General features: G+C 43.1%; 1 protein-coding gene across 2 annotated transcripts in view; it reads left to right on the top strand.

Moving 5' to 3' along the window:
* The window catches only part of BANK1 (B cell scaffold protein with ankyrin repeats 1), a 1,011,739-nt gene that overhangs the window by 864,130 nt on the left and 131,651 nt on the right, over positions 1 to 15,958 (top strand). For both annotated transcript variants that reach the window (XM_073589285.1, XM_073589294.1), the window contains one exon: positions 520 to 756. In XM_073589285.1, coding sequence (XP_073445386.1) covers positions 520 to 756 — 237 coding nt within the window. The remainder of the gene's footprint in view (positions 1 to 519; positions 757 to 15,958) is intronic.

The following is a 15,958-nucleotide window of genomic DNA, read 5'->3' as shown; positions in this document are numbered from 1 at the left end:
TGACCAGGAGGGGCGGAGCTCAGCAGAGCAGTGGTGCAGTAGGACCTGTGATGACATCAGCACCATGTGACCAGTAGGGGCGGAGCTGAGCAGGGCAGCGGTGCAGCAGGACCTGCGATGACGTCAGCACCATGTGACCAGTAGGGGTGGAGCTGAGCAGGACAGTGGCAGAATATCACAGCGCAGGCGCGAGAAAAACAAATGAACGCTGAGTAAGCGGCGCCAAATTCAAAAGCAGGACATGACTGACGTATGTGCCCCGGTCAAACTTCAGGAGTGTCTGACCAATTTTAAAAATGATTATTTCGGTGGTGGAAGGGACGCTAAATAAAAGAGCCACCTTGACAGAATGCAGCATAAGTATTTAAGAAATGCAACATAGGCGCTGAATAAAGTCATAGATTTAGTTGTTTTATGACTATGTTGAATTTGGCAAAATTAGTAACTGGTAAGCGGAAGCCTGATCCTTCTTAATTAACAAACAGATATATCTAAAATAAATTTCACTTTCTTTTACAGGAGAGGTGAAAGATGAAAGATTCAATTTACCATTTTTCAGGGATGAGTATGAGGGCTATGAGGAAGACCCGTATAGTACAATTTATAATAATGATGATGAACTGTACATTGAGTTACCCTTTGAAACTGCAGATGAAGAGAATCCAAGAGGCAAGAAATCATTCATTGTTCACAGAGCTCCGGCCCCTGCACCACGTCCACAAGTTCCAGATATCGATGACTCCTACATCTCTAAAGGTAGCAATATAACATTTACTGTACTAAATACTGTATATTTTACTTATATTCTCACCTGTCTATTATAGGAAAGTTTTACATTTTGTAAAACCAATCTCGTGAACTATAAATAGCAAATTATTTTGTTTTATAAATTTATAGTGAATTTTGAGTTTAGCTGCTTAAAACATCCCATGAACTCTGATACTCTCAAAATAAATATGAAATATTAAGTTACCTTACTGAATAACTTAGTTTAATTAGTAATATGATTTCTAAATTAACATGTACAACACAGGGAACAGTATGGGGGTCACATACCAGTGACGTAATCTCTACTCTTCCCTATCAATCAACAAGTAGCGGTGGCGAAAATTGTTATGAAGCCAAGAGGATCCAAGTGGTGCAAGTGCACTGATACGACCACTAGTGCACTTGAAAGTCTGTTTTGCATATAAATAAAAAAAATGCATTTTGGTGCAACGATACTTTGTCCTTTGCAGGATTCACTTAACCATCTCAGACAGATGTCTGTCTCCGTTTGAATTCTTCCATTGAAGGAGAACACATCACCTCTCATGGAAGCATGCTCCACTCATTGATCACCTCAGCATGAAAAAGTTTTTCTAATATCTATTCTGCATCTTCTCCCTTTCAGTTTCATTCTATTGCTTCTTGTGTTTCCATGTGCAAATGAAAATAAGGACGATCCACTACACTGTGACATCCCTTCAGATATTTGTAGACAGCTATTATATATCTTCTTAGCCTTAGATCCTTTAACCGTTCCTCGTAGGACATAGTTTGCAGTCTGCTCACCATCCTGGCAGCTCTTCTCTGAACTTACAACAGTTTTTCCACGTCTTTTTAAAAATGTGGTGCCCAGAACTGTTCAAGATATTCCAGATGAGGTCTGACCAAGGAGGAGTAGAGGGCGATAATTACCGTTCTTCCTGTGATCGAGGCTCTATGCTTCTCTTAATGCATCCCTTTGCCTTTTTTGCTGCACCATCACACTGTTAACTCATGTGCAGTCTGTGATCTATTAGTATACCCAAGCCTTTTTCACACATGCTATTCTCCTATTTTGTAGATGTCATTTTAGTTTTTCTTGCACAGATGTCTTGCATTTCTACTTGTGAAATATCATTCTATTAGTTTCTGCCCATTGTTCAAGTCTCACGATTTCACGGTGAAACCTAGAGTGAACCCTCTGGGTCATGATTCCAGAGGTCTCAAGGGCGAGCGGACCAAGTGGGACCACCCCCTATACAGGGAGTGTCAGGTGCAGGCCCAAGGGAGATGGAACCTCAACAGCGGGTGCCAAAGGGGCGACCCAAGGAAGTACAGGGGATATACATAGAGGAACAGAGAGGGGAACAAGGGGCTCCGGAACGCAAAGGGCGACACACAGAAATGGGAATTGCGGAGAAGGGGCAGGATCTGGTGAACTGGGAGCCAGCGAGTGCTTGACACTGCAAGAGAGAGAGAGGAGAACGGAATGAGGCATACATGTAGGACTCACGGGCTAGAGGTGGGAAACAGCAGGAGATACACAGGAGGCACACGGACTAGAGATAGGGAATAGCAGGAAGTGCACAGGAGACACATGGACTAGCCAGAGAGCTAGAGTGCCTAAAGGCAAATGCATGCACCTGGCACAGGAACGCAGGCGCTAGCCACACAGATAATCAGGTGTTATGAATGAGTCACCGTAGGAGGCAAAAACAGAAATACAAGCTAAGTCCAGAAAACCAGAGAAGTTGACAACTATCAGATTGCAGACCCCTGAACCTATCAACACAACTAGCAGTAGCCGTGGGGGGTTCCTACGATGCCCTAGACCCCTCGATCACAGCCGGAGAATTAAATAGGCCTAAAGAAAGAAAGGGGAAATCTAAACTGCCCCAGAGCAGACCCCAAAGCAATAGGCAGCCCCCAACATATAATGACGGTGAAGCAAGATGAAAACACTAACACAGACAGAAAGATAGACTGAGCAAAGCTGGGGCCCAAAACTACCTAGATAGGAAAGGACAGGAAGGCTGCTGTCTGCAATCTGCCAAAACCCTATCAAAGACATAAGCCAACAAGCTGATATGAAAAAGACCCTGAAGCAGCTAGGCTTCAAAAACTAAATCAGCACTCAGGTATTTTCAGAAGACAGAGCTAAAGGAATTCAGCACACCCCAGCAGGGAATGGCAGAAATCCAGAAAAACAAAGCAAAACAAAGTCAAAGCACAAATGCAAAAAGCCGAGCAGCAAACTTAGCTTTAGAGGAGCAGGAATTCAGACTGGTCTCCAAGGATCCCACAGAGAAATCACCCGCAGGGCAGAAGGGCTTCGGCAGCGTTATATCCAGTCAGTAACTCCACTCCGCCAGTCATCATCATCAGCCTCAGGTGTTTGATAATCAGGCTCACTACCTTTCTTTTACCAGAAGAGGGAGTTCCTCGGGCCTCAGTAGTGAAGGGGAAAATGAACTCACAACAGTACCTCCCCCTTGAGGAGGGGTCACCGAACCCTCAACCACGCCACCAGGGCGATCAGGGTGAGCCCGATGAAAGGCACGCACCAATCTTTTGGCATGAATATCAGAGGCAGAGACCCAGGAATTATCCTCCTGACCATAACCCTTCCACTTAACCAAATACTGGAGTCTCCGTCTAGCCAGACGGGAATCCAGTACTTTCTCTACCTCATATTCCATGTTACCTTCAACCAATACAGGATCTGGAGGTGCCACCCCCGGAACAACAGGTTCAACAAACCTCTTCAACAAAGATTTATGGAACACATTATGGATTTTAAATGTGACAGGAAGAGCCAAACGAAAAGAGACCGGATTAATAATCTCCACAATCTTGTAAGGTCCAATAAATCTAGGCTTAAACTTAGGAGAATCCACCTTCATAGCAATATTTTTTGATGATAACCACACCATATCACCAACCTTAAACTGGGGACAAATGGTCCTATGTCGGTTGGAAAACCGCTGGGCCTTTTCCTGGGAGAGAGATAACTTATCCACCACTTGGTCCCAGATCTGGTGCATTCTCTCCACCACAGTGTCAACACCTGGGCAGGCAGAGGGCTCCACCTGCCCTGAAGAAAATCGAGGATGAAACCCAAAGTTGCAAAAAAAAGGTGACATCAAAGTGGCAGAACTAGCTCTATTATTTAAAGCAAATTCGGCCAAGGGCAAAAATGAAACCCAATCATCCTGATCAGCAGAAATAAAACATCTCAAATATGACTCCAAGGTCTGGTTTGTTCTCTCTGTCTGCCCATTGGTCTGAGGGTGAAAAGCAGAGGAGAAGGACAACTGAATTCCCAGCCTGGAACAGAAAGTTCTCCAAAATCTAGACACAAACTGGACTCCTCTGTCAGATACAATGTTCTCAGGAATCCCGTACAAACGAACCACCTGTTGTAAAAACAGGGGCACCAACTCAGAGGAAGACGGCAACTTAGGGAGTGGTACAAGATGAACCATCTTAGAGAACCTATCACAAATCACCCAAATAACAGTCATCCTTTGAGAGACAGGCATATCAGAGATGAAATCCATTGAAATATGGGTCCATGGCCACTTGGGGACAGGCAAAGGCATCAACAACCCACTAGAGCGAGAACACGATTTAGACCGGGAGTACGTCCCACAGGACTGCACAAAATTCCTGACATCACGAAACAAGGAGGGCCACCAAAAAAACCGACTCACCAGATCTCTAGTACCAAAAATACCTGGATGACCAGCCAAAGCAGAGCAATGAACTTCAGACATCACTCTCTTCTTCCACTGGTCAGGAACATACAACTTTCCACTGGGACAACGCTCAGGTTTGTCCTCCTGGAACTCTTCCAGAGCACGTCTCAAATCGGGCGAGATGGCAGCAAGAACTACGCCTTCGCCTAAGATGGTAGCAGGCTTGGTCACCACAGGAGAATCAGCAAAGAAGCTCCTAGAGAGGGTGTCTGCCTTGACATTCTTCGTTCCAGGAAGAAAAGAAACCACAAAATCAAAACGTGTAAAAAACAAGGCCCACCTAGCCTGTCTAGGGTTCAAGCGCTTAGCCGACTCTAGGTAAATCAAATTCTTGTGGTCAGTGAGGACCACGACTTGATGCTTAGCTCCCTTCAACCAATGTCTCCATTCCTCAAATGCCCAATTCATGGCCAACAGTTCCCTATTCCCCACATCATAGTTACGTTCAGATGGAGAGAACTTTCGTGAAAAGAAAGCACAGGGATTCATTTTAGATGTTACAGGATCCTTTTGGGACAAAACAGCTCCTGCACCAATCTCAGAAGCATCCACCTCTACCTGGAATGGAAGTGAGACATCAGGTTGCCGCAAAACCGGGGCGGAGGTGAATCTTCGCTTCAACTCCTGAAAGGAAGAAACAGCCTCCGAACACCAATTTAACACATCAGCACCCTTCTTAGTCAAATCAGTCAATGGCTTGGCAATACTAGAAAATTTTGCTATAAATTTCCGATAAAAATTAGCAAAACCCAAAAACTTCTGGAGGGCCTTCAAAGAAGTGGGCTGAACCCAATCGTAAATGGCCTGTACCTTGGCCGGGTCCATTTCAATAATTGACGGGGACAAAATAAATCCCAAAAATGAAATCCTCTGTACTCCAAAAAGGCATTTAGATCCTTTGACATACAGGGAATTCTCCCTCAAGATCCGGAACACAGTCCGAATATGTTCCACATGAGAATCCCAATCCTTGGAGAAGATCAAAATATCATCCAGATAGATAATCAAAAATTTATCGACAAAATCTCGGAAAATATCGTTCATGAAGCACTGGAAGACAGCAGGGGCATTAGTGAGCCCAAAAGGCATCACCAGGTACTCAAAATATCCCTCCGGAGTATTAAACGCCGTCTTCCATTCATCCCCATGCTTAATGCGAATAAGATTATACGCCCCCCTGAGGTCAAGCTTGGTAAACCAGCAAGCACCTTTAACTCTGGAAAATAGATCAGAAATCAGGGATAACGGCTACTGATATTTAACAGTAATTTTGTTGAGGGCACGATAATCTATACAAGGTCTTAATGATCCATCCTTTTTGGCTACAAAAAAAAAAACCGGCACCTAAGGGTGACGAGGATGGTCTAATATGACCCTTCTCCAACGCCTCCTTAATATAGGATCGCATAGCCTCGTGCTCGGGTACAGATAAATTGAAGAGCCGACCCTTGGGAAATTTACACCCCGGGCTCAGTTCAATTGCACAGTAATAACTCCTATGAGGAGGCAGAGACGCAGACTCATTCTCACTAAATACATCATAAAAGTCCGCCAAATAATCAGGAACATCATGCGACTGAGGAGAGGTGGAAAACACCGGAGCCTCACTAAAGGCACACCGACAACCCCAACTCACCACAGACACAGATTTCCAATCCAAAACTGGATTATGAATTTGTAACCAGGGAAACCCCAGAACAATATTATCATGCAGATTATGCAACACCAAAAATCTGCAATTTTCTTGATGGTCTGGGGCGACCCGCATTACCACCTGGGTCCAAAACTGAGGTTTATTTTTAGCCAAAGGAGTAGCATCAATCCCCCTCAAAGGGATAGGCGTCTGCAGAGGTGTCATCGGAAATCCATAACGTTTAGCAAAATCCAAGTCCATTAGGTTTAGGGCTGCTCCCGAATCCACAAAAGCCTTGGCGGAAAATGTGGACAGGGAGCAGATCAGAGTAATAGCCAGAAGAAACTTAGGTTGAACACCCCCAACAGAAAACGTGTGTGCAAAGCGTTTCTCTCGTTTAGGACAGACAGAAATAATATGCGAGGCATCTCCACAGAAAAAACACAACTTATTACGCCTTCTGAACTCCTGACGCTGCTCTCTGGAAAAAACTCTATCACATTGCATAGGTTCAGACATTTGTTCAACAGGTGGCAACACCTCTCGTGCAGCTTTGCGTTCGCTCAAACGCCGATCAACCTGAATGGCTAATGACATAGAATCGTCAAGACCAGAGGGAACAGGAAATCCCACCATAGTATCTTTTACGGCTTCTGACAACCCCTTCCGAAAGAGAGCAGCCAAGGCATTATCATTCCAGGTAGTAAGTACTGCCCACTTTCGGAATTTTTGACAGTACAATTCTGCAGAATCACGACCCTGGTTCAATGCCAGCAGGGTCTTTTCAGCCTGATCAATAGCATTAGGTTCATCATACAACAACCCCAAGGCCTGAAAAAATGCGTTCACATTAGTCAGAATAGGATCATCTGGTTTCAAAGAAAACGCCCAATCCTGGGGATCGCCACGCAGCAAAGAGATGACAATTTTAACCTGCTGCACGGAGCTCCCTGACGAGTTAGGCTTCAAGGCAAAAAATAATTTACAATTATTTTTGAAATTCAAAAATTTAGACCGATCCCCAAAAAATACATCAGGTGTAGGAATCTTAGGTTCAGCAGCATGTGAATGAGCAAGGTAGGCGGAAATTCCCCGCACTTCCGCAGCGAGCTGCTCCACACGATCAGACAATTGCTTTATCTCCATTGAGAGAAAAAAAAAATTCCCCCTACGGCCTCAGAGATATAGAGGAAAAAATATACACACTTTTTTTTTTTTACAATTCTTTCCTGCTATTGAGTATCCTAGGATCTGCGGTATGGCGGGTGATTCTGTTATGAATGAGTCACCGTAGGAGGCAAAAACAGAAATACAAGCTAAGTCCAGAAAACCAGAAAAGTTGGCAACTATGAGATTGCAGACCCCTGAACCTATCAACACAACTAGCAGTAGCCGTGGGGGGTTCCTACGATGCCCTAGACCCCTCGATCACAGCCGGAGAATTAAATAGGCCTAAAGAAAGAAAGGGGAAATCTAAACTGCCCCAGAGCAGACCCCAAAGCAATAGGCAGTCCCCAACATATAATGACGGTGAAGCAAGATGAAAACACTAACACAGACAGAAAGATAGACTGAGCAAAGCCGGGGCCCAAAACTACCTAGATAGGAAAGGACAGGAAGGCTGCTGTCTGCAATCTGCCAAAACCCTATCAAAGACATAAGCCAACAAGCTGATATGAAAAAGACCCTGAAGCAGCTAGGCTTCAAAAACTAAATCAGCACTCAGGTATTTTCAGAAGACAGAGCTAAAGGAATTCAGCACACCCCAGCAGGGAATGGCAGAAATCCAGAAAAACAAAGCAAAACAAAGTCAAAGCACAAATGCAAAAAGCCGAGCAGCAAACTTAGCTTTAGAGGAGCAGGAATTCAGACTGGTCTCCAAGGATCCCACAGAGAAATCACCCGCAGGGCAGAAAGGCGTCGGCAGCCTTATATCCAGTCAGTAACTCCACTCAGCCAGTCATCATCATCAGCCTCAGGTGTTTGATAATCAGGCTCACTACCTTTCTTTACCAGAAGAGGGAGTTCCTCGGGCCTCAGTAGTGAAGGGGAAAATGAACTCACAACAATCAGGCACCTTACATGCTCAGAAGCGGCGCTGAAATACCCGGTGAGTGCTGCCATGACAGGGCAGAGCCACCTGGTCAATACCTCCCTGCAACACTAGAGGCAGGAGGAGCGCGGAACACTGACCCATCGGGACTCCGAGAACACAGGCGAGGGATGGCGCGGGACAAAGCCTGCGTCATGCTGAGAAGCGGAGAAGCTAAGGTGAGCACCCGCAGGCGTGACATCAAGATTATCTAGATCCTTCTGAATCCTTTCTCTGTGTTCTCTAGTGTTGTGTTAGCTATCCATCCTAGCTTTGCATCATCTGCAAATTGGGTTTGTTTTTTTTGTTAACTTATCTAGATTATTTATAAAATTGTTGAACAAACTGGGGCCAAGGCAGAGCCTTGTGATACTCTACTTGAAACACTCTTCCAATTGGATGTGCAGCCATTTATTACCACTCTTTGAGTATGATCACTGAGCCAGTTTTAAATCCACCTAAGTGTAGCCTTGCCAATCTCATACTTGGTCATTTTTTCAATAAGGATAGGATGAGATAATTTATCAAATGCTTTGCTGAAGTCTATATATACTATATCTACCACATTTGCCTGATCCACTCAGTCAGTGATTCCATCATTGAAGAAAATTAGACTAGTCTGGTAATGCTAGAAACCCATGTTCTGGTAATTATTGTATTCTTATCCAAGTACTTTCATACATGCTGTTTAATAATTTGTTCAAAGCTCTTTCCTGATGTAGAAGTAAGGCTCGCTGGGCTGTAATTTTCTTGCTTTGTCGTTTCTCCTTTTTTGAAGAGAGGGATAACATTTGCCCTTCTCCAATCTTCTGGGACTTCTCTTATTTTCCAAAAATTTTCAAAGATTATGACTGCAATTTCCTCTACAATCTCTTTCAGTACTGTAGGATATAATTCATCTGGACTAGATTTATTCTGTTTAAAGATAGTGTGGATTCTTTTATTCCTTTGATAGTACAGTGAAGATCAGCTGATGGTACATTTGTTTCTTAGAGAACATAGATGCAAAATAGGAATTTAAAAGTTGGCCTTCTCAACATAATTTTTTCTACATCACCCTTTTTATCCTGTAAAAATATTATAACATCTTTGACTTTTCTTTTGCTTTTGACATTCTCCCAAAATCCTTTTTTATTGCTTTTGGTCTTATTCGCAAGCCTCACTTCATTACTTTCTCTACCTCTTCTAATTCTTGCTCTGCATTCCCTGCAGACAGCATGATAAGTCTCTTTAGCTATCCCCCCTCTTTCCATTTGATATACATTTCTTTTTTCCTGTACAGCAAGTGTTTATTTTCTGTGTTCATCCATCCTAGTCTCTTTAAATGCTTCCAATTCTTCCTTTTTTGGGGATTGTTACTGATGCAGTGAGAATTTCATTTAGCAAAATCTTCCATCTTTCTTGGACATTTAGAACATCCAGCCACTATACCTTTCCTATCTTCTATCTGAGTCCATTAAAATCTGCCTTTCTGAAGTCCAACCTTAAAGTCTGAGCCATCACAGGTCTTCCTCCTCTTGTTTTTGAAAATTCGAAGATAGCTTGATCGCTGCCTCCTAAATTCCCAGTCACCTTACTTCCTCAACCATTTCCTCCTTATTTGTAAGAATTAGGTCCAAGATGGAAGATCCTCTCTTCTACTTTTTGAAAGATAAAGTTGTCAGCAAGAGAACATAAGAATTTTTTGGGCCCATTATTTTGACCTGAGAGAAATTCCCAACAAACATCTGGATCATTAAAATCTCCCATTATGTTGCATGATGGTTTGCTAAACAGTGTTAACTATTAATCAGGGCAGTGAGTAAAATGTAACTAAACTTTCTTACGTTTTTTAATATTTTGTAGTCCCTTAATTTCCCTGTAGATCAGTCAGATCGCGTATCTTAGGTCCCGCTCGATCACTCAAAAGATGGCTCAGAATTGCACAGCACCTGCCTGAGAGTGCCAACTGAGAGTATGGATGCAATAAAAAGTCTAAGGACCAGGAGACCCACCGAACTACAGAGAATTCAATGGACTACAAAATATACCAAATTTTACAAAATTTGTGGTAACACTAAACATATGATGCCTAATATGCAGTATTTTTAAAAGTTGCTTTGAATAATGGTATATTACATTAGGAAAGAGAGTAGTAATTATTTGTGTGAGTAACTAATTTGTTGTGTTATTGGTATTAGATTATTGTTATTATTATTATTGTTTTCATTAGTGCTGGAATGAATGATACAAGGATTATTATTTTCATAATTTATAGCAACAACATATCTGTCCAATCCTGGGTTTATTTGAGCACTCGCTGAAGTGTGAGAGGAATATACATTTTGCGTTATTCAAGTATTATGTTGTCCCTTTGGTTATTCACAGTATTAGACTTTCAAAGGTGACTAAAGTACAAATGATGGTCCACCGAAGAAAGAAAGCAAATGTGAAAAAATGAGTCAGAGATTTCATAGGAATGCAGCTTTTTCATCTTGTTACGAGATAGAACCTTTCAAGCATTCTCCTGTGGACACATAGGTTGATACATAAAATCTCAGCAGCTAATTAAAGAGTACAGTTCAGGAGCAGAACACTAAGCTGTCTCACCAGCATCTGCCTTACACTCCAGGGAGCTTATAAGAAAAAAAGAAAGATAGAGTTTTCAAAGTATCAAAAAAACCTGATTTCACAGCATCAAAATACTGTTTTTGAATGCAAAAAAAAAAGAATCAAGCAGATGTCAAAATCAAGAATAACTAAACTTTTGACCATTCTTAAAATTGTTTTTAGTTTTTTTAATTGCTTGCATATCGCTGAGTGTCTGGGTCCTGAGACCCCCCCTGACCTCTCATTGAGCGAGAGAAAACATACAGAATAGAACAGGGAGGCTTTAAAAAGCCTATGACTTAAATTATCCCCCTGCCTGCTGAGCGTCACGCTTCTCAGCATTCTTTTGACTAGGCAATTAAATGGTATAAAAATATTAAAAATTGTCAAAAGTTTAGCTACCTTTAAAATTTGACAATTTTCAGTTTAAAAAACACTGAACCTGTTTATTACGTGAACATAAGGATTGTTCCTGCAAGCTTAACTCCTTCCTGTCCAATGACATACTATTAAGTCATGGAGCAGGTGAAGGTGTATGGAGTGGGCTCAGAAACTGTACCCAATTCACGCAGGATAAGTGTTTGATTTATTATACAGCCAACACATACTTCTGAGAGCAGTGACCCGACCTGGCTTCAACCACTGCTGTTAACCCTTTAAATTATACTGACAATTTCTGACATTGCAGCAAGGAGATTGCTGTGGACCCACAAGACTGTCTTTTTAGCACTTCTATGATGCTTAGTCACTATATACTGCAATATCAAATTGTTGCAGAATATAGTACAAAGGATAACAGGTTCAAGTCCCCTATTGGGACCAAATATAGAGCAAAAAAATTATTATATATACTGCTCAAAAAAATAAACAACACTTAAACAACAGAATATAACTCCAAGTAAATCAAACTTCTGTGAAATCAAACTGTCCACTTAGGAAGCAACACTGATTGACAATCAATTTCACATGCTGTTGTGCAAATGGAATAGACAACAGATGGAAATTATTGGCAATTATCAAGACACCCTCAATAAAGGAGTGGTTCTGCAGGTGGGGACCACAGACCACATCTCAGTACCAATGATTTCTGGCTGATGCTTTGGTCACTTTTGAATGTTGGTTATGCTTTCACACTTGTGGTAGCATGAGACGGAATCTACAACTCACACAAGTGGCTAAGGTAGTGCAGCTCATCCAGTATGGCACATCAATGCGAGCTGTGGCAAGAAGGTTTGCTGTGTCTGTCAGCGTAGTGTCAAGAGGCTGTAGGCGCTACCAGGAGACAGGCCAGTACACCAGGAGATGTGGAGGGGTCCATAGGAGGGCAACAACCCAGCAGCAGGACCACTACCTCCGCTTTTGTGCAAGGAGAAACAGCAGGAGCACTGCCATAGCCCTGCAAAACCGACTCCATGAGGATGGTCTGAGGGCCCGACGTCCACAGATGGGGGTTGTGTCTTGATAATTGCCAATAATTTCCATCTGTTGTCTATTCTATTTGCACAACAGCATGTGAAATTGATTGTCAATCAGTGTTGCTTCCTAAGTGGATAGTTTGATTTCACAGAAGTTTGATTTACTTGGAGTTATATTCTGTTTAAGTGATATCTTTATTTTTTGAGCAGTGTATATATACAGTATATATATTCTAGGGATTGTACTCACTCAGGTGCAAAGGGAGTCAATCAGGTGGCGCATTCCTTTAAAGTTCATAGGGTTTATTGCTTCATAAACTAAAAACAGCACATCACCAAAGAACTAGCCTTCAGCTCAGGAGGAAAAAAAACATAACTGTCCATTCCTTCAGGCTCAGTCCTGGAGCCTCAGCACACACACAGGAGGCTTGTCCCTCCCTACATACTGCCCCGTGTTTCAGGAGTAGTCTACATTATAAAGGTATAGCCACACCCACGAATCCAGCAGCTGACTAGTCACGTGATTGTGACCTCACCACTAGAGTTGAGCGACTTTTGTTTTTTTAGGATCGCGTTTCGTTTCGTGAAACCCGACTTTTCCAAAAGTCGGGTCGAGCAAGATCGTCCGATTATAGGGAAAAGTCGGGGTCATCCCGAAACACGAAACCCAATGTAAGTCAATGGGGAATAAAAGTCGGCAGTGAGAGGAGGACAGGAAACACACCTACAGTGCCCATTTGAATGCCAAAAGCATCAATTCTTCTTACTTAAGCTTGTCAACCTTAATTAACTTCATAATACAAGTTACGCACTGAAAAATGGGGGTTATTTGGCTAAAGTTGTGGGGGGGGAGGGCTGGCTGCAGGTTTTCATGTGCCCTGGGCGAAAGAGCGCCCCTTTAACACATACCACAACTCATCATGCTCCGATACGGCAGATAAATAGCGGTATAGTACAATGAAAAATACCTCACTTTTTACATCTCATGACGAGGCCCATCTATTTCTCCATACAGAATCATTGGTCCCATATAATGTTTGAAACAGTATATGATGAGCTCCACATAATGCTACAGTATATGTTGGTCCCCATGGATGAAGCTCCACTGTCTTATGGGCCCAAATAATGCTCCAAACATAATGGGCCCCATTTCTAATGCTCTAGTGTATAAAGGGCCCTGTAAATGCTGCTCCAGTGTCTGATGTCCACCTTTGGAATGTTCCAGTGTATGGTGGGCCCCATCTATCATTCTCCAGAGTATAGTGCTCCCCAAAAATTGCTGTCCCAACATTGAAAACAATCAAATAAGTCTCCTCGCTAGGGAATCCCTGTACTTGTCTGGACAGGTGCTGTAGCTTGCTTAACAGCTCGCCAGCCGTTCTCACGCCCAGTATGGATTGCACGTGATTGCACAAAGGTTAGAAAGGGTACCGTATCCCTGGATAACATGTATGGATAGCGTACACATTCAAAATATATGTCTCAGGAGGCAGGCTCAGACGGTGTTAGGCCCAGTATGGATTGCATGTGATTGCACAAAGGTTAGAAAGGGTACCGTATCCCTGGATAACATGTATGGATAGCGTACACATTCAAAATATATGTCTCAGGAGGCAGGCTCAGACGATGTCAGGCCCAGTATGGATTGCACGTGATTGCACAAAGGTTAGAAAGGGTACCGTATCCCTGGATAACATGTATGGATAGCGTACACATTCAAAATATATGTCTATACAGCATGAGGCAGGCTCAGACGGTGTTAGGCCCAGTATGGATTGCACGTGATTGCACAAAGGTTAGAAAGGGTACCGTATCCCCGGATAACATGTATGGATAGCGTACACATTCAAAATATATGTCTATACAGCATGAGGCAGGCTCAGACGGTGTTAGGCCCAGTATGGATTGCACGTGATTGCACAAAGGTTAGAAAGGGTACCGTATCCCTGGATAACATGTATGGATAGCGTACACATTCAAAATATATGTCTATACAGCATGAGGCAGGCTCAGACGGTGTTAGGCCCAGTATGGATTGCACGTGATTGCACAAAAGTTAGAAAGGGTACCGTATCCCTGGATAACATGTATGGATAGCATACACATTCAAAATATATGTCTATACAGCATGAGGCAGGCTCAGACGGTGTTAGGCCCAGTATGGATTGCACAAAGGTTAGAAAGGGTACCGTATCCCTGGATAACATGTATGGATAGCGTACACATTCAAAATATATGTCTCAGGAGGCAGGCTCAGACGGTGTTAGGCCCAGTATGGATTGCACGTGATTGCACAAAGGTTAGAAAGGGTACCGTATCCCTGGATAACATGTATGGATAGCGTACAAATTCAAAATATATGTCTCAGGAGGCAGGCTCAGACGGTGTTAGGCCCAGTATGGATTGCACGTGATTGCACAAAGGTTAGAAAGGGTACCGTATCCCTGGATAACATGTATGGATAGCGTACACATTCAAAATATATGTCTATACAGCATGAGGCAGGCTCAGACGGTGTTAGGCCCAGTATGGATTGCATGTGATTGCACAAAGGTTAGAAAGGGTACCGTATCCCTGGATAACATGTATGGATAGCGTACACATTCAAAATATATGTCTATACAGCATGAGGCAGGCTCAGACGGTGTTAGGCCCAGTATGGATTGCACGTGATTGCACAAAGGTTAGAAAGGGTACCGTATCCCTGGATAACATGTATGGATAGCGTACACATTCAAAATATATGTCTATACAGCATGAGGCAGGCTCAGACGGTGTTAGGCCCAGTATGGATTGCACGTGATTGCACAAAGGTTAGAAAGGGTACCGTATCCCTGGATAACATGTATGGATAGCGTACACATTCAAAATATATGTCTATACAGCATGAGGCAGGCTCAGACGGTGTTAGGCCCAGTATGGATTGCACGTGATTGCACAAAGGTTAGAAAGGGTACCATATCCCCGGATAACATGTATGGATAGCGTACACATTCAAAATATATGTCTATACAGCATGAGGCAGGCTCAGACGGTGTTAGGCCCAGTATGGATTGCACGTGATTGCACAAAGGTTAGAAAGGGTACCGTATCCCTGGATAACATGTATGGATAGCGTACACATTCAAAATATATGTCTATACAGCATGAGGCAGGCTCAGACGGTGTTAGGCCCAGTATGGATTGCACGTGATTGCTCAAAGGTTAGAAAGGGTACCGTATCCCTGGATAACATGTATGGATAGCGTACACATTCAAAATATATGTCTCAGGAGGCAGGCTCAGATGGTGTTAGGCCCAGTATGGATTGCACGTGATTTCACAAAGGTTAGAAAGGGTACCGTATCCCTGGATAACATGTATGGATAGCCTACACATTCAAAATATATGTCTATACAGCATGAGGCAGGCTCAGACGGTGTTAGGCCCAGTATGGATTGCACGTGATTGCACAAAGGTTAGAAAGGGTACCGTATCCCTGGATAACATGTATGGATAGCGTACACATTCAAAATATATGTCTATACAGCATGAGGCAGGCTCAGACGGTGTTAGGCCCAGTATGGATTGCACGTGATTGCACAAAGGTTAGAAAGGGTACCGTATCCCCGGATAACATGTATGGATAGCGTACACATTCAAAATATATGTCTCAGGAGGCAGGCTCAGATGGTGTCAGGCACAGTATGGATTTGACGGCCCAGATTACACAGCGGAGGAGCAG

This window comes from Dendrobates tinctorius, unplaced genomic scaffold, assembly GCF_039654945.1.
Source record: "Dendrobates tinctorius isolate UK_male_01 unplaced genomic scaffold, ASM3965494v1 ptg000011l, whole genome shotgun sequence".
Lineage (NCBI taxonomy): Eukaryota > Metazoa > Chordata > Amphibia > Anura > Dendrobatidae > Dendrobates > Dendrobates tinctorius.
Note: the sequence above shows the minus strand (reverse complement) of the source record. Positions and strands in the feature narration are given on the sequence as shown.